The 24,213-nt window shown below is 43.5% G+C and overlaps 1 protein-coding gene across 2 annotated transcripts in view; it reads right to left on the bottom strand.

Moving 5' to 3' along the window:
• Positions 1 to 18,907, bottom strand: part of HLCS (holocarboxylase synthetase) — an 862,037-nt gene extending 843,130 nt beyond the window's left edge. Inside the window, exon 1 of one of the 2 annotated variants that reach the window (XM_085621286.1) lies at positions 18,713 to 18,907. Coding sequence is in view for 1 of the 2 variants with exons in the window: in XM_085621285.1 (XP_085477411.1) it covers positions 16,807 to 17,031 (225 nt within the window). In the remaining variant the exon portion in view is untranslated. Of the gene's footprint in view, positions 1 to 16,806; positions 17,320 to 18,712 lie in introns of those variants that run through there. The other variant, XM_085621285.1, reaches the window with a different exon arrangement.
• Positions 18,908 to 24,213: the final 5,306 nt, after the last annotated feature.

Genomic DNA, 24,213 nt, shown 5'->3' with positions numbered 1-24,213 from the left:
CTTCCTAGTTTGCAGGGGCACGAAACAGGGGTGCCCGCTATTCCCACTCCTTTTCGCTATCGCAATGGAGCCACTGGCTGCACAAATCCGACAGCACCATGCAGCTCGGAGACTGGGCTTTACCACTCACGGGCTGGTTGCGTCCTTGTATGCGGACGGTGTTACACTGTACGTACAGCACCCAGAGCAAAACCTTTCACCACTTATTCATGAAATTATATGATTTGGCAGTATATCTGGGGTCCAGATAAACTGGGCCAAGTCAACGCTACTCCCCCTAACGGAAGCGATGGTCCCTTTCCCGGGGGAGTACCCGCTCCAGTGGGCGAGTGGCCCAGTCAAGTATCTGGGAATATATGTATGCAGTGACACGGAGGAAATATGGAGGGCCAATCTGGGCAATGCAATGGTTTGGCTGGAGGAACGTATTCCAATTTGGACCAAACTCCCGTTTTCCCTGGCAGGGCGGATCGCCATCGCCAAGATGTTAGTACTCCCTAAATTTCTTTACATGTTTATTAACATCCCCATCCCAATCAAAAAAGTATTTTTCAATAGACTCAGATCTAACCTCATAACATTAATGTGGGCTGGGAAGCAGCCCTGCGTCAAATACGAACTCCTCACACTGCCATGGGCATGGGGCGGGTTGGGAGCACCGGACTTGCGGCTTTACGCTTTTTGCGCACAGGCGCAATTTTGGAAACGCCCACACCCTTTCAGCCTCACTTAGAGGTGGAGACAGACAAGGTCTCTGTTGTAAATACTTATTAGCTATGTTTGTACTTACCTTGCTTCTAGTGTTCTGCAACCTCTTCCTCTGTGTCCTTTCCCAGTTCGGATCCTAGAACGCTTATGGGGTTCTTAGTACTAGCGTGTTGCTGCAGGGGGAATTCTAGCTGGGGCAGTTGGTGTCCGGTCAGCGGTTGTGGTGTACGCTTTGTCCATGCTCTGTAATAAAGATCCTGCTTAATACAGAAGAGGCTCCTGCATCTTTCCTACGATATTTACTTATATCAATTTGGCGACGAGTTGAGTTGCAGACCGGACGTGGGAGCAAATCCATAGATTTTTACGGAGCGGATGGACAACGAGCGACAACGACCAAAAAGAATTCACGACGTGCGGAGCAATGCGAATGGCATGAGGGAGTGATGCTCTGAAACCGAACATTTCTCAGTGAAAGAGGCGATTTGGCGACATTTGCGAGTAAAAGTGACGTCACTCGACGAACCGTGAGTTGGTCGAATCTTTTGTTGAAGCGCAACCAAGCAGCGGCGTAGATCTCCGTAACAGCGCGAGCACGCAATAACTTCAAGCGTTGCTAGGCGATCAGCTTAATGCGTAAACAATGCTAAGAGGCGCGAACTCTCTCATTGAGCGTTGCCTAGCAGCAGCACTTCGCGTCTGAGTCAGAGACACTGCGAGGTTGCGCAACGTCATAGTCTCGCGCTAACTAGCGGCCATCTTGGATTGGGACAGAAACATTATCGAACAATATCGAAGGAAACGAAATTAGAAGCCTGTACCCAGGAAAAACAAAGGACATTTCGCACGCATAGCGAGGAGCCAATAAGAGGGTCCCAAGATAATTAAATTAAATGCAAAAAGAAGCAGCTAACTAGCAACTAGCAACTCAATATTAAAAAAAAAGGCGTTGGCAAAGAGTACTTTACGAGAGTAGGGTGTACGGTTACACCCATAGACATATGTAAAATACTGTTTTGGTGTATTCTAAAGTGAGGTGTGTAATAATTTTGGGTGGTCTGTGACAAAATCTTCAAAGACATTATTTTTTTTTTCACCCTTGTCCACATTGACGACAGCATGTCTCAGCAAGCAAATCAACAAGTCAATGTGACCTTACCACCTCAGTTTCTTAGCGAACCAGGGGCACCATCAATCTCTTGGGAAGATTGGATACGCATGTTCGAAAATTACTTGGACGCCTTGGATGGTCAGGATTTTGCTGCTAAACGGAAAAAAGCACTTCTTCTGAGTGCTCTTGGCAAGGAGGGACAACGAGAATTTCAGTACCTTCCTCAAGCGTTGCAAGCTAGTGGGCAACCTATTCCTAATGAGTACAAGGAGGCTGTAACAAGACTGGAAGTGAGGTTTGGTAAAGAAGAGAACCTCGTAATGAATAGATATAAATTTTATACTCATAAACAGCGCACGGAAGAATCGATAGATGACTTTGTTGCACGCCTTAGGGAGTTATCTATCAAGTGTAACTTTGGGGCAATGAGTGATGAGTTGATACGGGATCAACTCATAGTGCAGTGCAACAATAGAAAGATACAGGAGAGGCTGTGGGCGGCTAAGAATCCGTCATTGAAAGTGGCTATAGATTTAGCCAAAGTGGTGGAGGAATCCGAGAAGTGTATGAAAGAGTTAGAAAAATGCAGTCCACAACAGAGTGCTATTTCAGTGGTGACTGAGAAAACAAAGATGGAGTGTGAATCAGGTTGTGAAGAGGCTGTGGGTGCGATGAGATATAAAGGGAAGAATCCCTTAAAGAAGAGCAACTTTGGGAAAAACCCCAGCAACAGAGGGTGTTCCAGATGTGGTAGTAGTAACCATAATTCTGATGCAAAATTCTGTTTTGCGAATAACAAAGAGTGTCTCAAGTGTGGGAGGTTGGGACATTTCTCAAGGATGTGTAGGACTAAGGGGAATGCTAGTGTAGCCATTGTCGAAGATGAACCCATGGAGTTAAAGCGTGAAAAAGATAAAATATTGAGTCTGGAGGATGATTGTATATATAGCTGTAATGAGAAAAGAGAAGAGCGACCAAAAACAGAGTTTGTGATCAATAACCGTAAGGTTACCCTGATGGTTGATACGGGTTCAAGACACACAATAATTCCCGAGCCTTTATTCAGAGGCGAGTGGGGTGATACGTCTTTAAAGGAGAGTGATATCTCTCCAACTGGTTACCAAGGAGAGAGGATAGATTTGTTGGGGTACTTCGATGCAGATATTCATTTTGAAGGAAGGTCAATTAAAGGGAAGGTATATGTTGCCGTTGATGGTCCACCAATCCTGGGTTGGATTCATCAATATGATCTACATATTATAGTGAACCCGAGAGCACCCAATCAAGTCATGGTAGTAGATGAGTACACCCTCAGTGACATACTTAACGGAGCAGGGAATGTGTTTAGAGATGAGTTGGGAGAGTTGAAGGGGTATGTTCACAAGATAGTCATAAAGCACGGCACAGTTCCCGTACAACATAAGGTGAGGCGAGTCCCACTTTCAGTGAAAGATGAGGTTAAGAAAGTGATTGAGGCGATGTTACAGGGTGGTGTCATCGAACCAGTAGAAGCATCTTCTTGGGTATCTCCGGTCGTCATCACGCAGAAGGCTGATGGCAAAATCAGATTCTGTGTGGATTTGAGATCACTGAATAAGTATGTGGTGGCTGATACCTTTCCCCTGCCAAACATTGGCGAGCTGGTCTCAACTTTGCAAGGGGCTAAGTTTTTCTCGAAATTAGATTTGAAGAGTGCATATCACCAAATCCGTCTTCATGATGAGTCAAAGGGTCTTACAGCATTCATCACTACCGAGGGTACCTTTCAGTTCACGAGACTCCCGTTTGGTTTAAGCTCTGCAGCTAGTGTGTTTCAACGCATGGTCACTGAGATTTTTAAAGGGATTAAAAAAGCGGTGTTCTTCCAGGATGACATACTTGTATTTGGGGATACGATTACGGAACACAATGAGGTACTTAAAAGTGTGTTAGGTAGAATTCAAGATGCTGGGTTGACTTTGCGTAAGGAGAAGTGTCGTTTCCTTGTACAAAACATAGAGTATTTGGGTTATGAGATATCTGCGCAGGGTGTTAAGCCGAAAAAAGATTTGCTTGAAGCTATAAAAATGGCTCCCCGCCCCACGGACAAGGAGCAACTTAGGTCTTTTATGGGACTCATAGAGTTCTATTCGAAGTTTGTGGAGAATTTTTCAAGTAAAACTATGACTTTGAGATCGTTACTCAAAAAGGGGGTGAAATTTTGTTGGAATGCTTGCCACGAGGAATGTTTTGATTCGATAAAGAAAGAGTTGTGTCAGGCAAATGTGTTAACTCCCTTTGACATCAGTCGCACATCCATATTGATGGTGGATGCTAGCGCCACTGGAATTGGTGCAATTTTGTTGCAGAAATGGCAGGAGGGTGAGAAGACCATTGCTTTTGCCTCTCGTACCCTTTCGTCATCTGAACAGAACTATTCTGTGATAGAGAAAGAGGCATTGGCTGCTGCTTGGGGTGTCCAATACTTCAGGACATATTTGTGGGGAACAAAATTCCAGCTTAAAACTGACCACAAGCCTTTGTTAAAGGTATTGTCTCCAGGGGGAGCTGGAAAGGGTTCACCAAGATTAGCAAGATTAGCTTCAAAGCTTCAGGAGTATCAGTACGATATTTTCTATGTTCAAGGGTGGCGTAATGTACAGGCAGACTGTTTATCAAGGCTTCATATTAAGGGAGATGATACATTGAAGGAGTTTTCTGATGTATACAAGGATGGGGCTGTTGCCGTTATTCAGGATGTTGTAGCCTTGAGCGATGGTAGTTTTACTAAAGAGGAGTGGCTGGATGCTATGGGAAAAGACATAGTCCTCCAAAGGGTGATCGACTTGGTGAAGTTAGGTTCCCGACGGGAGAGTTGTGTCCAGCCACCAGTGCGACCATTCATTAAAGTGTTGGATGAGTTATCATTGTTTGGGGATGGTATTTTAATGAGAGGCGATAGATATGTTCCGCCATATGGTTTAAGACACAAAATTGTTAAATTGGCACATGAGGGTCATTTAGGGCAAACACTCACACAGCGTAGATTGAAAGAGGATTTCTGGTGGCCGGCCATGGATTCACAGGTGACTTCGTGTGTGGAGAATTGTTCAGTCTGTAGAGACAGCGAAAAGAGACTCAAGGTTGGGTCTAATGCAACGCGGAGCCACATTGTCAGTCCGGATGTACCATGGCATAGTGTGAGTCTGGATTTTATAGGTCCAATGGACGAATTGCCATTCAGTCAACGGTTTGCCATTGTGATAATGGATGTTTATTCTAAGTGGCTTGCCGTTGAATTTGTTAAGGATATAACCACTGACTGTACTATACAGTTTTTAAAGGGCATCTTCCTGAATGAGGGTTATCCTTCAGTTTTAATCACAGATAATGGTACTCAATTAACGTCTCAGAAAATGCAGGTGTTTTTAACTGGGTGTGGTGTGACTCATCACCGCACTTCCTTATATAATCCGCAAGCGAATGGTGTGTGTGAGAGAGCTAATAGAGTTGTTAAGGGGATCATTCAGATGTCGTGTGTTTCAGGAGGATTTGCGGATGAAATGGTCAAAAATATGGTGTGGGCGTATAGGACCACGGTTCATAAAGAGGACTCTAAGTCGCCTTTTGAACTCATGCGGGGGAGACGTCCTGGCACCAAACTAGCACCTTCTTGGATTAAAGATTCTCTTCTTGGGTGCGCTCAGCAGGAGGCAAGTGTGAAAACTGTGAAAACTGGGAAAACGATTGCTGAGGGTGACTGGGTTAAAGTTAAATCGGGGAGAGTGGCCAAGGGACTTTCGAAATTTAGGGGTCCTCATGTGGTGAAGAAGGTTTTTCAACATTATGTTGTTCTTGACAATGGGGAGAAATGGAACCTTCGAAGGGTAGCATTGTATAGTAAGCTTGTTTCAGATGAAGATTCCATGTTGTCTGCAAAACCAGTTCCGTCCAGTAGTGGCTATTTGTTGTCCACTCCGGAGGGTTTTTCTCCGGGTCAGAGTGCAAGCCGTTGTAGGGAGGATGGTGGTGGTGATGCTTGTAGTTCATTTGATGTGCAGAGTCAAGCTGGTGCTAACAATGATTTTAGTCACTCTGAGGAGTCCAGGTCTGTGAGGTCTCGCAGGCCACCGGCTTATTTGAATGACTATTTATGTTAACTATGTTTAACTGTACCTTTGGATATATTGTCTTTTTGTTCTGGTTTTAGGGAAGAAGATGTGTTGTAAATACTTATTAGCTATGTTTGTACTTACCTTGCTTCTAGTGTTCTGCAACCTCTTCCTCTGTGTCCTTTCCCAGTTCGGATCCTAGAACGCTTATGGGGTTCTTAGTACTAGCGTGTTGCTGCAGGGGGAATTCTAGCTGGGGCAGTTGGTGTCCGGTCAGCGGTTGTGGTGTACGCTTTGTCCATGCTCTGTAATAAAGATCCTGCTTAATACAGAAGAGGCTCCTGCATCTTTCCTACGATATTTACTTATATCAGTCTCACCATGCCCCATATCGACGGCCCTGTTTCTTCCATATAAACGTCCGGGCCCTGAGATCGACACTCCGCAGTGCTTAAGGTGGACGTGGAGGGGTCTGGCACAGCGCACAGGACACACGCGCCTGTACGCCTCATCGGTTCCGGTGGCTAGACACCCTGAACTGCCGCCACTTTCAGGTAGTGGCGTCTGCACCCGAGCCCGTAAACTTGGCATGCATACTTTTGATGATCTATTTCCATACCACATGTTCCTAGCTCCTCCAGATCCAGACCCCACTAGAAACACTCCCCTTTACATCTTCTTATACTATCAACTGCGCGCGACCCGTAGAGCACTGTTTGAAATGTTCCCGAAGCCCCCACAGGTCCTCGCAGCGCTGGAATACATTTACACAACCAACACTGCACGGAAATTAATCACTTCATTATACAATCGCATGCAACAGTCGATGCTTGCCGCGTTCACACCCGCCCGGGAAACATGGGATGCAGACCTTCGATCCCCCTCACAGACAAACGGTGAGCATTCTGTTGTGTCCAGTTGGAATCTCTATCGCCTACTATAGGCTGCGGCCGATTCATTTAACATTTTTACATCGCATCTACAAAACACCGGTACAGACATACAGCTTGGGACTCACCCCAGACTCTCGCTGCAGGAGATGTAGTTCACCTGAGGCAGATTTTGTACACTTAGCATGGGACTGCCCAGCTATCGCCAAATATTGGGGGGAGGTATTCCACATCATCGAAACCATGATTGACGCACCATTAAGCCCTTACACGCTGTTGGGGCTGTTGGGTTATGTGGCAGAGTTGGACCGTGTGGTCCGCAGGTTAGTCGTGTTGATGTTGCTGCTTGCAAAGCGTAGGGTTTCAATGAACTGGGGACGATTTCGGGTTCCTTGGGTGCAGGATTGGCTCAGGGACGCCACATATTGTCACGAACAATTGGATGACTATTGGGAACTGATGCCGCCGAGATCCCGTCCTCTCGATATCTGGGAACCATTCAGTGCGTATCTTTGACAATTAGACATCGTTACAGGGACCCCTACTGAACAGAGAGAGGACCCCCCAAAACCTTAGAGCGCTGTCCTGTCTGGCTGCCCGCACACCACTCACCTACATGCCTGTGACTCCTGACTACAACACACACGACAAGCGTGACTATCTCATTGGAGTCATGATAGACTGAGTCGGGGGAGGGTGTGCGGGGAAGTAAAAACTGGGCGTGGCTGCTGCCAGTCCTTGTGGATGTGGCTTACTAGTCACACATTCAGGTTTTGCTGCCAATATGGTATGGAGTAACAAAATACTTGTCTACGACTATACTACTGTACTTATATGCTTATTTGTAATGTACGCTGAGTGTCTGAACATGTCGAGTGTACTAATGTCTGTATTTATTGCCAACATGTTTAATAAAGGTAAAAAAAAAATTAAAAGGAGGGAACAGGGATGTAAACGGGTCAGCTCTCTGTTTGACCCCCCCCCCCCCCTCGAATAATTCTGTTTGAGCAACTAAGACAGGACTAAGACCTCCCACAGTTGGATGTGTTCCCCTACATTCCGATACATCACTGGGTCACCTCCCCGGAATACCAGATAACGGCTTCACGACCCCTCACAGTCTTTGATAATGGCTATGCAAAACAGATGATAAACGTCTTATCTGTGAGCTATATTCCATGCTCTCCAGGTGGATAGAGGGAGGATGAACCAAGGAGCAGCTCCGATGGGAGGAAGAGCTGGGGAGGACACTCGCGGATAAAGAATGGACAGACATACATTACAGGGCACATCACACGGCGCACAATACAGCAGGGACGGAATCGGCCAATAAAGTGTTAACGTATTGGTATTTCACACCTGCCCGCATACATACCTGAGATAAAGATCGCTCTGAAAGATGTTGGAGGGGAGGCTTGACGGGCTCACTTGTGCACCTGTTTTGGCATTGTCCCAAACTGACACACTTCTTGGAGCTAGTCTTAGATGATATAGATAAAGCTTTTGATGCCACACTTCCACTCTTCCCTGTGTACACCATTTTGGGTTTGCCGAACCCTCTGACTTTTTCCTTGCGCTCCTTAAAGGCAGACAGATCACATTGGCACTATTAGCAGCGCGACAATTGGTCCTGGCTCGAAGGAGCACTCAGAGTTGCTTTGGAGATACCTACGAGTAGTCCTGGAGAAATTTAATCGAGGTGATAATCTTATTAAGATGATTATGGCCCTATATTATGTTCTGAGCGCCAGAGTGCGAGCGGGTGGGATTATCTCCTCCTCATTCCACTTGAAACAAGGTACCAGACAGGGCTGCCCTCTATCTTCCCTACTTTTTCTCTTGGTACTAGAACCTTTTCTCCAACATCTCAGAGAAAACAAAGACATCACAGGGGTGACATTTGGTAATACCACTGTCAAACTAGCCGCATATGCAGACGACATACTTATCGTCACCGAAAATGCCCCCTCCTCCATTACAGCTCTAATGTCATCAATCCAAGAATTCTCTGATGTCTCTGGATACTCCCTCAACAAGGACAAATCCGAAGTCAAACTGCTCAACCAGCACAGTAGGATATTAGGATCATCTGGGTTAGCATGGCAACAGGGGTGCATCAAATATCTAGGACTAGAATTCACAAAAGAACTAATCACCACCCTACATGCCAACGAAAGAATGCTGTCTAAAAAGATTAGTTCACTTCTTGAATGTTGGTCCCCTAAATTCCTCTCCTGGTAGGGTAGAGCAGAAACACTGAAAATAATGATTACACCACTAGTCAACTACCTTATTAGCATGCTGCCAATTATGCTATCCTAAGACTTTCTAAACAGAATAGACAAATCCTTTAATAACTTCCTGTGGCAAGGGAAAAAAATACAGATGCAGTTATTGAACATGCTATGAGTGATGTAATATGTGACGGAAGAAACAGTGCATGGTGAGGGTGCGAGATATAGTTACTTAAAGGCATGAGTTACAGTTCCTTCAGAGAAGTACCAGACATGCCCATAACAATACAGGAAGCACGATGGCAGAGCATAGCGAGAAAACAGTGTATGGAAAGTGAAATTGTTACAGAACTGCAAGACTGGGAGAGGTTGTAGCTGCAGTGTCAGATGCAAAAGGCGAGAGCAGTTTCTTAAGGATAGTGAAGAAAAATCAACGGCGTGTGCTTGTACTAATAATACTTAGCAACTTCAGAAGCAATGTAATGGAGGAAATGAATAGCAGAAGGAGTATTAACTGACATGGGGACGGGCACTTTCCTCTATGACAGTTCCACTGAGAACAATAATCGGCTTCTGTGCATCTATGTAAACAACATGCAATCACTGCTGCAGCACCAAGACTCAATTAAGTTACGTTTTGCGATATGAGATATAAACATTAACATAGCGACGAACGCAAACTATTTTGTTTTAAACAACTCCCAGTCTCAGTTGAGCTTCCAGTATATTCTTATGGACATGAAATTCAGTCCAGAATAAACATCTGCTGAGGATCTTAGGACCCAGTAAGAATGTCAATATCCTGTCATTCGATATTATATTTGAATGCATTCCACAAAACTAGTAATCGGGTGCCAGTTAACATCTACATTAACATCAAACTAAAACCCATAAAGCCTTTGGTTTTAATTATAGCATATTTAAGTCTACTTTTAACAAGGGTGGTCGAATTTTATAAAATATCTACTTGCCCATGGGATGCTTCACATATTTACTTGTCCTGTAAAATAATCCACTTATCATTTGGGGCCATGCAGAGAGGTGACAAATTATGACAGCATTCTCATTATATCAGAGCTCTGTTTATAGCCAATTATACCAGAAGTCATATTTTATCAGGGTTTGGATTTTAGCGATGTGTGATTTTGCCATCTTTCTGCAAACCTACATGCATGAGGCTGGAAGTAGAGGGAAGCAGTACCTCCAGGGTTGGACTGCCCTTTGAGTCTGTGCATACTCCCAACTTACACGTTTAAGGATTTTCAGCAACTCTTCTTAAATCTCTCACCTAACTATTTTCTTCTAATCTCTTGGTACACTGAGAATGGGTGGAAATGTACTCCCGAAAAGGGCAGAAGTAAACCTTTTTCGGGGGGTGGGGTTGTAGGGAAAGTGAACTTGCACATGCTCAGTTGATTTTTCTTCTGAGCAAATATAAACATGCATATGAGCTCGTGTGAAAATGCAGTTCCTACTTTTTCCTAGGTGTCTTGATCAGCTTACTTCAGCAATTGGCTAACTTTACTGAGACAGCATTCTGCACTTTCACAAGGAGCACATTCACACACAAAGTAGTTCCCTTCGGTGCCAGGGACTACTATGGCAATGTGCGCTTTTTGAGAAGCAAAAAATATAACTGATTTTAGCCTATGTTTTTGTTAATTGGGGAGGGCCTGGAAGCTCCAAACACTAAAAACTATGTCAAAATAAAACATGCATTGAAAAAACACAAAAGACTGGCAACCAATGCCAGGAATTCCACATTGACAAAGCTGATATGTTTTCACGTTTCCTGTAATCATGCCGCATTTTCTTCTACACTGATTTGCCATGATTAATCGTTTTTTAAGACATACTGGCAAGAACAAAACATGTTTTACTAAATGATGCTTAAACTAAATAGTACTTAAAATTACACAATAGTTTAGAAAACATTTTTCTTTTTTAGTTTATTATGTATACAATTTATTTTGAAAGCAATCATCAATCTTAGTTTCATGCTTCTTTCAACAAGTATTTGCATCTAATCAGAGAGCATTCTGGGGGCATTATAATTATTTAAAATTGTTAAACTTTGGACACAAATTTTATAATGGAACCACTGTCAGTAATGCAAGTGAGCTTGCACAATTTCCTCAGAGTGCTTCCCCTAATAATAAAGGCTTTGCATTATTGAACCATAAAATTTGAAGTTTGAATAGGATGCACATATGGATATAAATATTTCGTTCAGTGCATACAATGAACTTTCACAGCTCCATAATGTGGTACACAGCCAAATGGTTTATGCAGCAGGTGTTCTAGCCTTCTTGTCGGAAGGGAAAAATGAACATGAGAACTTGTTGCCCTCGACCCCAAACAATAAGTCCTTGGGGTTGGGTGAAAGGAATTCCACACCCCTGTTGTAAGGTAATGAACAATAGACCTCGAAAATAAAAAAGAGACATTTGCAGGCCACAAAGGTAGAGTCTTAAAAAAGGTCAACACAAAACATAAATAAGATTTTCCTGCCCATAACTCCGATCTGACCCTCTTTGGGAGTGTGTACCTAATTTGACTAATTTTTCAATGGCGGCTGGCAGAGGGAGTGCTGCGGGGCGGTGGGGCAGGGAGGGGCAGAGTGGGGGGGGGGGGCAGTGGAGTCAGACATACGACGGGCAGGAGTAAAGTACGTAAATAAATAAAACTATTTACCTTGCGCTCGCTGCATGGCCAACTTGGCGATGCAGCGAGCGCAAGGTAAATAGTTTTATTTATTTATTTACTTACCTCCTGCCCGTCGTATGTCCGTCTCCACTACCCGCACACAGCTCCTCCCCCACCGCCCCGCAGCACTCCCTCTGTGAGCCGCCACTGCTCATTTTTTTCTATTTACATACTTTATATAAAATTAACATGCCACTGAATTGTCAGCTCAAAATGCTTTCAGATATTCAAAACATGCACAAGTTTTATTGAAAGAAAAATTGCTAACTTTCCTGTTGCCATAAAACACTACAGTCAAATAAAGATTATGTGAGGCACATAATAAAAAAACAAATCTGTTGGAAAGAAATAGATGACATGACAGGGATAAACTGTCACTTTCTGGTCAACAGCACTCCCATAACAACAATGACAAATTAAAAGCGAACAGTGCAAGCAGCACTGGGCAAGCACAGACCAGTGATATCAAAAAAATATGCATAGATACATAATCATCAAATCACTGCAATGTTATGTCAAACCGAATTTAGCTCAAACTCACTAAGCTCCACTACAAACAGCTTGAACGCAGATGGAGACAAAGCCAGGATGAGACCGATAAGAGCAGGCCGGGAGAAATCTACTCACCCACTCCCTTTTGAGAGTCAGATTTTATTAAGGTGAGCTATTTTCAGGGCCTACTGGCCTGGTCTAGCGAGAGAGCTGGAGTTGAGAAAAAAAGTGTGTTCTGTTAATTCAAAAAGTGAATGAGCAACAAAGATGCCTTTAAATTCAATTTTTATCTAGTCGCATTTGCTATGCCTTCAAAGACAGAGGTCAAATAGCTGCTTATGTCTTCTAACAAAGTGCGGCTTATTTTATCCTGGAGATTGGGGTTTACTTTTCTTTCTGCGACTGCAAAGTTTGAGAATTTTATAAACTGAAATCTCTGACAATTATGCTGGGCACGCAACATTTAAATAGCTTGTAAATGAACTGTACAAAATATATTAAAATATATTTCAGTTTCAGTTATTCTGAAGTGAGATGGAAACAAAGATTCTAATAGGATCAAAATAAATCAGAACACTTTACTTGGTGATGTGCAAATAATATTAACTGAAACCCGATTTCCACACATTCTCGTTCGTGCACCATTTATCTTTATCAGTAAAACTGCAAGTCAGTGGATAAGTTTGTGGCCATTTCAATAGAAAATGTCTGTCTGTAAATGATGGTGAGCTATCATATCAAACTGCAATAACATTTATTAAAGGTGAGAGTTCAAACTGAGAAACATGCTTGCCCCCACCCTAAAGGCAGTGCTATTAGTGAAACTAAGTGGAAAATCAAGGAGTATGTGTGTCCTATATGTGGGCTAGATTTTAATTATACATTGAGCAACATTTTAAACTATTAAATCAAATTAAAAAAATGTTTACAGCAGAGATGCTGAACTGACATGTCTGAAGGAGCGCTCATATGTGATAATGAAGAAAAAGGTGACTAGGTAAAAAAAACATTTACCTAGGATCACACAATTTGAGATGGGTTTATGGGTCATGTAGGTTATTCAAGTCACTAGACCTGCCGGTCTGGTAGCAATTTTCAGATTTTTCGAGGCCTGAAGACCAACTATAGATCAGCCCTCAGCTACCAAACGCTCCGCCCACATAGAGCACATCGAAAGTAGATCCAGCAGCACCAAGGAAATCTTCGTCATGGTGAAAAATGTCACCTCTCCGGTAGCAAGATCCACCAGCGCCACTCCCTCATAAGACTTCTGAACCCAGCTGTCCCTCTTTTCAGCAGCAAAAAAACCCCAGCATCTAAGACAACTTTGAGCCTCAAATGGACCACTCCACCCACGCAGCCGCCCTACTCGCCACTTCCAATGCCCAGAGGAACACCCAGATCACCTGGACCACCATCACCATTCATGATATTGCAGCGACATACGCACCATACACTATGAAGCACCATCATACCCCTGCCCACATCAGGTATAGGTTAAAGGACTGGACCCCATCAGCTCAGCCCTAATCTCAATCCTGAATAATACAATCAACACAACCACCTTCCTGGATGCCTGGAAACATGCCATAGTTTTTCTTCTCCTAAAGAAATCCTCAGTGAACCCTAAAACACCTGACAACTATCAGCCCATATCTCTGCTACCCTTCCCGGAGAAAGTCATAGAGAAGATTATGAACAATCATCTAGCTGCTCACCTCAACCACAACCTCCTCGACACCTCCCAATCTGACTTCAGACCCAACCACAGCAGTAAAATTGTCCTCATCACCGCCACGGATGACATTGGACTGAACACCGACAGAGGAAACGCCACTGTCCTCATCCTTCTGGGTCTATCTGCTGTCTTTGATACTGTCTCCCACCCCATCCTCATTCAATGCCTACATGATGCCGGCATTCAGGGACCAGAATCCTGCTGGATCTTCTCTTTCATTACAGGCTGCACCCAGTTGGTCAGCCTGACTCCTTGCATCTCTCCTACTACAGCACTTATCTGTAGAGTTCCACAAGGATCCTCACTAAGTTCCACACTGTTCAACGCCTATATGGCTACACTAAGCATCATTCGCACCCACTGAATCCAAGTTATATCCTATGCAGATAACAAGCTCATCTTATCCCTCTCCAACAAAACACCTGAATCAACTTCTACACCTATATATCGGAAATGATTCCGGATGGATGTAAACAAAATGTCCTCAAGCTCAACACAGACAAGACAGAATTAGTCATCTACTGTAAAGACACCTTGCTATGGGACTCCACTCGGTGGGCTGCTGATCGCTGACCCACACCCATGCCACCAACCCATGCGAAGAACCTCAGAATAATAGTTGACAACCAGCTCAGTGAATGCAGTCCCCATCCCTTGTTTCCACACATTTAAGATGTTCTAGAAGATTTTCGATTGGCTTCCCTTCAACACCTCGAGACTTGTCACCCAAGAGATCATTATCAGCAAGTTGGCAACACACAATGTAGGAATCAACAAGCAACTAACCAGAAGACTCTAGATCATATAGACCTCAGCTGCCAGACTCACACTCAGACTTCCCATTCACCCTCTCATCACTCTGAACCTCAAAGACCTTCACTGGCTCCCCATCCACATATGGGCACTCTTCAAACTCCTCACGCACGCATGCAAAGCCTTGCATAACATCATCCCCACCTACCTCAACAACTGCATTAAATTCCACACACATACCAGACACCTCCACTCAGCCAGACTTCTACTTGAACGCATCCCTTGCATGCGCAGAGCCAAATCAGTCAGGTGAGCCTTCTCTTACCACGGTCACAAAGCCTGGAACATCCTACCACTTCAGATCTGAGCCATCTTCTCTGCTCTTGAATTTCGGAAGAAACTGAAGTCATGGATGTTCACCTAGTTTCTGCCATGGCTCGGCCCACGCCGTTCCTGCTTTTGAGTGCCAGTATACCCTCCCGGTAATCACCGCAAGTTGTGCGCTCTACAACCAATATCCTTATCGTAACATTTCTAAAAGTACTGTATTGCCATTAGTATGTCCTCTCAACGCTGAATAGCTCGGACTCACACTACTTTCAAGGATTCCTTCACAGACTGGATTCTGTTTTCAGTTTGTTTAGGTAGGCAATGGTGAACTAAAACCAAGAATCAGCCCTGGAAAACATGTTTATACTAGATGCCTACTTTACTGTATCAATTAGGGCTGTGTGGACAAATTATATATGGGCCAGTTATGTTTGCCAAACTGGAGAGCTGATGATGGCTCTGTACATTCCCCACTAAAAGCAATCTCCCTGGTTTTCAGCCAAGTGGGGCTTTTCCCTATGTTTCGTATGGCCAGTCCAACTCCGTGAATACGGGCAGCAGTAGTACTTTAGTGGTTAACATTATGGTATATGTTTGGTTGTAATGGTTAGTGTTACTTGGTGCATGTGGTCTAAGATTTTACTAATTTGGGTATATGCCATATCAAGGACTAAAATGGGCATTGCCCTGCTTGAGGTATGCATTTGAAGTAACAAACTGTGGCATCATGCCAGATACCACAGTGTCCTTTAAAATAAGACTTTCTATGAAGCATTTTATAGGTGTTGTGTTGTCTTGGAGAGATGACAATGAAGAAATCAAATTATTTCAATAGAAAAATGTGACGAACCGTTTTTTCACCATACAGCTTGAAAACACTGAGGGCCCTTTTACGATGTCGCTCGGAGTTGCCTCCAACCGACACCGTCTCGGTGTTGGAACCGACCGAGCGTGAGTCGCGGTTCCGAACACCGTATTACGATGCTCCATTTCTCTACGAGAGCTAGTGCATCGTCCAAATACCGCCCGCAGCACAAGCTCCCATTGAGAAATGGGAGTTTGTGTAAATCCCTACACTGTGTGGCAGGCACCGTGCCCCCCACTGTCACAACCATAGGCCGCGGAGGGATGGGGGCCCTGAAAGTTGCTTTCCAACAGCCTTTCTATGTCAGAAAGCCCATCATAAACCGACCTCATAATCCTGTGGGCGGAAACGCTGTCCTGAAGGGATTATGTGCGGCTTCTAACTGGCCAACAGGCTCCTTGAGCCTGTCGGAACCGAGTCGGATTGACCAGCCAGTTTACACTCCGACCGACGACATTGAAATTCGGCGGTCGGACTGTAAACATAGGATGTCAGTCAGTAATCCTCCGACGAGCGATCGGAGGCTTACAGCTTACCGACGGACATCGTAATGAGGCCCTGAGTCTACTGCCTGGTCTTTAAGTGGAAGATATTGTGGTGACACGCACTATAAAAAAAATCTTGAATCTCGTGGCCGGATTTTTATCTTATTCGTCATTATCACCCCCTTTTCCCACCTAAATCCCCTAATTGGCAAACATGTAGGATACTTCAGGGTACTTAACACACTAAGTACTAGTGTTAACCGCAATATTTTTAAAACATTCACATGTAACTGCTACTGATGCGCTTTCTCAAATGTAGACTCTTGTGCAGAAGTAACTAGGCCCGCAGGTAAAGTGCGGAGTTAACTTTGTAAAGCTGTAAGCACAGTAAACACATAGGTACCTGGAGATCGCCTACGAGGAATACTCTGTTGCCCAGCCTCAGGCAGATGTTCTCTTCAGACTGAGTGGGCCTGTGACTCTGTCCATACTTTCTCCCGGAGGACTGGGCAGTGCAGAAAGTTAGGGAGTTGGTGGCATGCAACCGGTGCACTGTGGTACGTATCAGCACCGCATAACAGGCTCGAACCCGCAGCCACATGTACACGTAGCACAGCGTGATGAACATGTCAAAAGCCCAGGCTCCAGGGACATGCTCACCCTCTTCTTCGACTCCGGATTAGACATGGGTGTTTACATGTCACCTCTACACGTTCCTACACTGCATCGAGATCCGTGTTACCGCCACCTGCCCTCGTTTGTTAGCACAGGCGTTTATCAATAAAAAATAATAATAATAAAAAAACTGCATTCTCAAAAACCGTGACCAACCATTGTGGGTTGAAAGTTATGTGCTCTCAGTGATCCACATGTATAAACACTTCTGTTCTTCCTGTATTTCTATCTGCAGCCAACTGTCAGCCAGCTGACAGCCATCGTCATATTAAGCATCCACTGATTGGCCTAGCACCAAGTATGTACCCGTGTTTGATTGGAAGGTGTCTACACCCGCCCACTCACCTACAGCTCTATAGCCGAGTAGGTGGTACCTTTTCTGATTGGATGTTGCGTCCCTGCCCACACATCATCCGGTTCTGAGCGAGAAAGACGAAAGTGAAAGAAAGCGCACTGCTTCGAAATCGGATATGGCCAGCCTACAATTTTAGCGCACGGTTTCAAACAATCTTTAGGTTAAAGATGGCGCTATGGCTTTAGCATGCGTTGTTGCAATTCAGTCTTTGACTACATATGCTTAAACTGAGTGCCCCCCAACCCCCCACTTGTGTGTCAGCCCGGGCTGAGACAGCTTCCAAGGCGCAACACAGTTTTTGAGCTGTCAGCCGCACCCGAGTACTTCTTCTCAGGTCTTAAAAAGACCATTCACTTGTTAACGAGGCTTAGTTGTATTTTCCACTCTGCCTCTGTGTTGTGTCAATGAGCCAACGATAGTTGGTAAAAGAAGGATTTATTAAGATAAATCTCCATAAATAAGAACCACACGCAAGTGGAACAATATCAAGCATAAGTCTAGATCGTAATGATGAACATTCCATAAACGTCATGTTTATACTGTAAAAGACGTCACAGGGGAAACAGAATGTGATTGGTTGGGATAGAACGAAGAGGATGAAGGTAGGGTGAAGAAAAAGAAGGGTGGTAGAGTATTAGGAGTCCAACACTCTGGCTGGAAGAATTAGCCCCCCCCCCCCCCCCGAAATTTGTATTTGCCCCCAACCCTTAAACTTGGCTTTAGTTGCGCCCCTGAACTGAAGGAAGAACTGGCACACCACGAGACAGCGTCCAAGCACGCGTGCCTGTGGCATGTTGCAGCGCCTATGTGCATGTTCGCTGCACTTTTGTACAGGTCGGGCAAATCTTCGTAGCTCACTACTGTGGAATGATAATCTGGAGAACTCTGAGGAAAATGACTGCTTCCCGGGCTCCCACACAGCCGCCCGCACCCGAGCACTTCACAGGTCTTTAAAAGACCATTTGCATGTTAATGCGGCCTTGCTGTTGTTTCACCCCTTCTAAGAGCCCCTGCAGCTCCACTCTGCCTATTGCGTAAAGATTTTTGCGAAATTTTTTCTTAGCCCTCCCGAAATTTGGCTCTAGTTGCGCCTCTGCTGCCAAGTGACAGCATATTTCCTCCACAAACGTCGTTTTTGGCTCAAGGGCGGCATGTTATGCTGCTCCAATATAACGTTTTTTGCCTTTAGAGAAGAAGCTGCCCCAACCCATGCAATATTCTGGCGAGTCAGACGCAAGCTCAGATAAAGCGCGCTAGCACATACAATAACCAGACTCACGTGCGATGTGCGTCTTCTGCTGTCTCCACTCTCCGCAAGAGTGAAACTGTCCTAGTTACTTTCGCTTTTGAATTTGGTCACGCAGAATCCCACATTTACGCAACTCGGGCAGCAGCATAATTAAAGGGGCCGATGCATCATTTGTAATTAGTAGTCGAAGTGCATTAATAAAAGTATTGGGACGCACATGAGTACAATAGGGGCGGGTTCAGCAAGTATGTAGGCGTGATCAGAGACATGGCTGAAAAGAGTAAACTATTCTCTAATCATTTTGTTGGCATTTCAGCTACAGGTAACCTCATATAAAATATAATGCACACTCATATGAAAGTAAAATGCAGCTTAGTAATAGTACTGATAACCAGCGGATTAGTTGTCCCAAATGCGACCTTTTAGCTGTAAGTCTAGAACATATGCAGTTTACGTGTCCTGGACTTACGGAATTTTGGACTAATGTAAAACTGGGAATGGCTCTGATCTTGTCTAGACCAGTAATACTTAACATAACTAACGTATTGCTTGGTATTCAGATCTACCACAATTTACCAGCAGACCCACAATCAGATCTTTTCAATATCTTAATAGGTTGTGCTAGATTGACTTTAGCTCGAACTTGGATCGCAAGCAACCCACCTCATGTGATGGAATGGTGGACTCTTGTCAGAGATATTCATACTATGGAATCCTCTCTTGCTAAAATTAGAGGAGTTAAATCTCTACAGAAGCTAGATAGAATCTGGGGGTTCTCATTTGCCTGAATTTTTTTTTTGGGGCTTTGGTTTTTCTTGCTGTTTGTTATGCCTGCTATTGAATAAATATGAACTTTTCGTTTATGAAACTTAATTTTGACATCTATATCTATGTTCTGCAAGATACATTGATATGATAATGTATAAATTATTTTGTATTTTCAAATGCACTGCTGATCTGATCTCTTGTCCTGATTTCAATAAAAAGATTTTAAAAAAAAGAAAGTAAAATGCAGCTTAAATGTATCTGCAGTAAAGGTAATTTTCTGGTAGGAAAGCTCAGTTGGTTAATGCAATCACTTAATTTGTCCTGGGTGTAACCGTACAGTCACTTTTTTTTAAAGCTTGTCAGTGCACCGCAAAATTAGCGCATGTATTTATAGTGCTAAGAGGTTCAAAAAAGAAATTCAGTCGGACAAAGATCATACAAACGAATAATTCAGTTAGAGCTATACAGAATAGTAACATTAGAATCTGATGACCAGAGATCTCTCTAATCGAGTTTCCTTCCATCATTAAGGCTCAACTGATATTCACAATTAATTTATTGGAGACAAATCAAAGATATACAGAAAAAGGTTAAGGATGGTTAGATTTTATCTGTAAATTTAAGAAGAGTTAATACATCAATATCAGGCATTTATTTAGGAGTGCAAATTAAATTTAGTTCTTATGGGCCATCAATTACCAAAGCTCTAGGAGAGTACAGGAGAAGGTGTAAATCATATAGCTTAATGGTTCTCTCCCATGCGGGAAAGGAGTCTGGGAAATAGCACACACATCTTATGTTTCAGCCAAGGAAATCCAGTAGAGCCTGCAAGGAAATAAATTATGTCTCTCAGTCCACAAGGTACAAGACCTCCACAGAGAAGGAAAGGAGAAGAAGTTCGCAGGAAGAACCCCCCCCCACCTCCATTACACAATGTATTTTTATATTCTTTAACTTCCACGGTGACACCTCCTGGGTCACCTCATCTGGTCAGACCACTCGTATAGGGTGATTATCATGCAGCATAAAGAAGAAACATTTTGTAAAATTATAGACGGTGCAGCATACGTAACTGTCAGGACATCAGGTAGGAATATTACTCTTAAGCAAAGATCCTTTAGCAAAGGCACATGAGCAAAGTCAAAAAGACAGTTTCTCAGACAGATGTTCCTGAAACTAACAAAATTGTGTCAAATAGTCCTCATATGCGAGTGGGAATGCTCGGAAGAAAACAGGGCCTCTTTACGATGGCGGTCAGATGAGTGGCCGACCGCCATCGTATCGGGCAGGTGACCGACCGACTACATGTTGATGGTTACACCTGCCCAATTACAATACGACCGCCATGCAGGCGGTTGGAAAACGGCTCTTTTGCATTGCAGCTTGTGCTGATGCCCTAGAAAAGGTGCCGGGATAGTACCTAGTTTTTAAAAAGCCCTAGAAAAGGACCTCAGCACATGCCACAATACAAAAGTGCAGTTTTCAAACAACTATGCAGTGTGCCAGGCACCATATGGTACCTGAGACACAGTGCATGGGTTTTTTGGGGGGCACCACATGTGCCCCCTGGCTCCATAGCGGAGGCCCAAGGGGGATGGGGGCCCTGCTAGGGACCCCTAAAGTCCAATTCCATCTGCCTTTATATGGCGCGCGGACAGCCATGTAAAGGCAGAGGGAAGAGGGCCATCGTAATCACTAAGGCAGTGACTGAGCAGGCACCGGCTGTATTGTAGGGATGACGGTCCCACAATTCCCCCGACTGGCTCCTTGAGCCAGTCAGAAAAGCAGCGATCGGTCCCTTCGACTGATGTCTTGGACTGCCGGATCATAATCCGGCGGTCGTACTGCTTCTATGGATGTCCGTGGGCCAGCCCCTGACAGCCTATTGGTGGCAGGACCATGGACATCCTAATAAGGCCAATAGTTTTAATTCACTTTCTAATGTCCGACTATTTTCCCATGAGAACGAAGTTGGACAGCAGGGAAAAATACATGCAGCAGCAGGCAAGACTTCACTGAATTTAGGCTAATATAAGCAAAATATAAAGTATTGAAATATACATTTCCATTGGGAAAGATGACATTCAATTCATTGTTTCGGCTTAATTTCGCTTAGAAATCAAGCTAATTTCATTGTAAATTGGAAGTGTAACTATGGCATATTACTACATTCTCAAAGTATCAGCATATAAAATTACTTCACACCATGAATGATAAATTTCATTTCTAGTAATTGTCACTAGTACATATATGAAGATTATTCTCAGAAAGTTTCAGAGCATTTAGAACTAGTATAAACGTGCAGCACCTGTTTCTCTTTTCTCACTCGCTGCACATTTTTCGCACATGGAAAGATGGAGCTTAAACATGGACCCTCCACAATTTCTATGCCATGTCAACTTTCAATAATTCTTCATACACTTCATTATTTGAAGAGACTGAATAATGAAATCTCGAAAATGTGTGAGTTATTACATTCACATTTCTATTACACGTTAAGAGAATATACAAATGCAATTTAGGAAAGCATGATCGTATGTTATTCATTATGTGCTTTCATCTACTCTACACTTTTATCTGCTTGCTTTTAGGATGCAGTAACTAAATCATCTCATATTGTTTCCCAATTTCTTCAACGTATAGTTAGCGCAATTTGTACACGTTTATCATTTTCTCTCAAAAGGTGTCAAATCATGTTTTATGCTTCAACTAAGGGGTTCAGCAGTTTATCTGCTTCATCACTAGTTTAAAAATTGTATTCCACTTAAGGTTGCACTTAATATAAAATAGCTGTAGCAAAATGTGCAAACATTTTTTTAAAATATTTACACTGCTTTCAAAGTTATGTTTTTAGTAGGACACTAACTGTATTAAGTGTAAAACTTTTTTATAGGGTTCCATAAAAATTCCAGATTCTGTCAATTAAAGCCTGTACTGGCTCACAAGCAGCCTATAGATTTGCTGATTAACCTGTCGCACACATTTACATTTCTGTCAGGCAGCTGGCACACTGGAGAGAAGACTTCCTCTTTCCTTCCTCTCATTTCACAGTAGAGGAGACACTTCTTCTCCCCTTTCAGCTAGCAGGAACCCAATCGTTCAGGAATGTTTTTTTTTTACAATAAAACATATGAAAACTGTTTTGATCAAATTAATAAAGCTGTCCCCCTGCCCACTTCGACCACTGTAATGTGAAAATGTGTCAACGACCGGATGAGTAAGTTAGTGAGTTTGAGCATCAATAATTGAATGGGTGAGTGAGTGTATGGATGAATGGTTGCATGAGTGGATATATAACTGAGTGCATGAATGGATGGGCGAGTGGACAGATGTATCAAGACACTTTATCTCAGTTTTTCAGCCTGAAGCCTAAGCACTAATTATTTTATAAAAATAATAAGAATTAGGGTAGCCAACGTGTAGACCATGCGTATGTTTGCATAACTTTGCATAATATTTTGTATTATCTTACTTTGTGTACAAGGCAATTGGTTTTGCTGTTCTCTTATACAATGACAATAAACTGTTTCTATAAAGAACACAATGATAAGAATTACCACTATAAGGCAAGTACGAGCATTACACCAGCACCTGTCTTAATTATGCCAAAAATGCCCACAATATGTCATGCATTATCACTGTTAACATGTTGAGATTTGCCTTTTACTCGTTTATGTATAATGCATTTTCAGATTCACACTTTCACTCATTAATCCTAACAATGTATAAAACATAGCACACACTGTTACTCATAAAGCATGCAGATGTTGCATAGAGGCATAATTGCAGGCCAAAGAAATATCAGGCATATTGCAGGGCATAAAAATATCATACCTCGTGGCCTGCTGACACCACTGTCGAAATCACTGCTACCATGAAGACCATCCACTCAGGAGCTCCATCTGACCCTTGCCCCCTCCACACTTTTACCAAAGAACTTCTGCTGATCAGCAAACCACTAACACCCATTCTTAATGCATCCATCGACTCAGCCTCCCACACAGAACGCACATCACACCGTACCTCAGAGAGCTCCACTGGCTCCCGATACACAAAAGCACTCAATTGAAACTCCTCACACACATGTTCAAGGCACTACACAACTCACGCCCATCCTACATGAACAGTTGCAGCTGTTGCAGTCAACCATCTAGACATCTCTACTCTGCAGTTAACCAACCCACCATAGGCAGGGCTAGGCACACACAACTTCTCAGCACCAGGATACCCTTGTGGGTGATAGTGCACTTTACAAATTAACATAACATATTGAAAACTTGTTGTTAGAAATGGGGGTCTCTAGTTTGTAGGTTGTTACCCTGTCGAAGTAGGGACCCTTCTTCATAGTCAGGATAAGGGAGTTAAACTCCTAAAAGAAGCCCTGCTCACCCCCTTGGTAGCTTGGCATGAGCAGTCAGGCTTATCTCAGAAGCAGTGTGTAAAGCATTTGCACATAACCAGCAGTAATACAGTGAAAACACTACAAAAGGACACCACAACAGTTTTAGAAAAATAGCCAATATTTATCTGTGTAAAACAAGATCAAAACGATAAAAATCCAACATACAGTTAATTAAAATACTCATAAAGCAAAAATAGACTTTAAAAACAGATTCTTGAAGTCAATAGCTCCGTCCGGGTCTATCACAGCGTAGTGAGCAAACAAATCCAACAGTTCTGGCTGACCGCGGCGTCGCAGGACAGTTATGGTGTTGAGCAGTAACTTTAGATATGCGGGGCGTCGGGGACCTTGCAATGAGCTT

This window comes from Triturus cristatus, chromosome 8 (assembly GCF_964204655.1).
Source record: "Triturus cristatus chromosome 8, aTriCri1.1, whole genome shotgun sequence".
In the NCBI taxonomy this organism is placed as follows: Eukaryota; Metazoa; Chordata; class Amphibia; order Caudata; family Salamandridae; genus Triturus; species Triturus cristatus.
The sequence above is the reverse complement of the archived record's forward strand: the minus strand, read 5'-3'. Positions and strand labels throughout refer to the sequence as shown.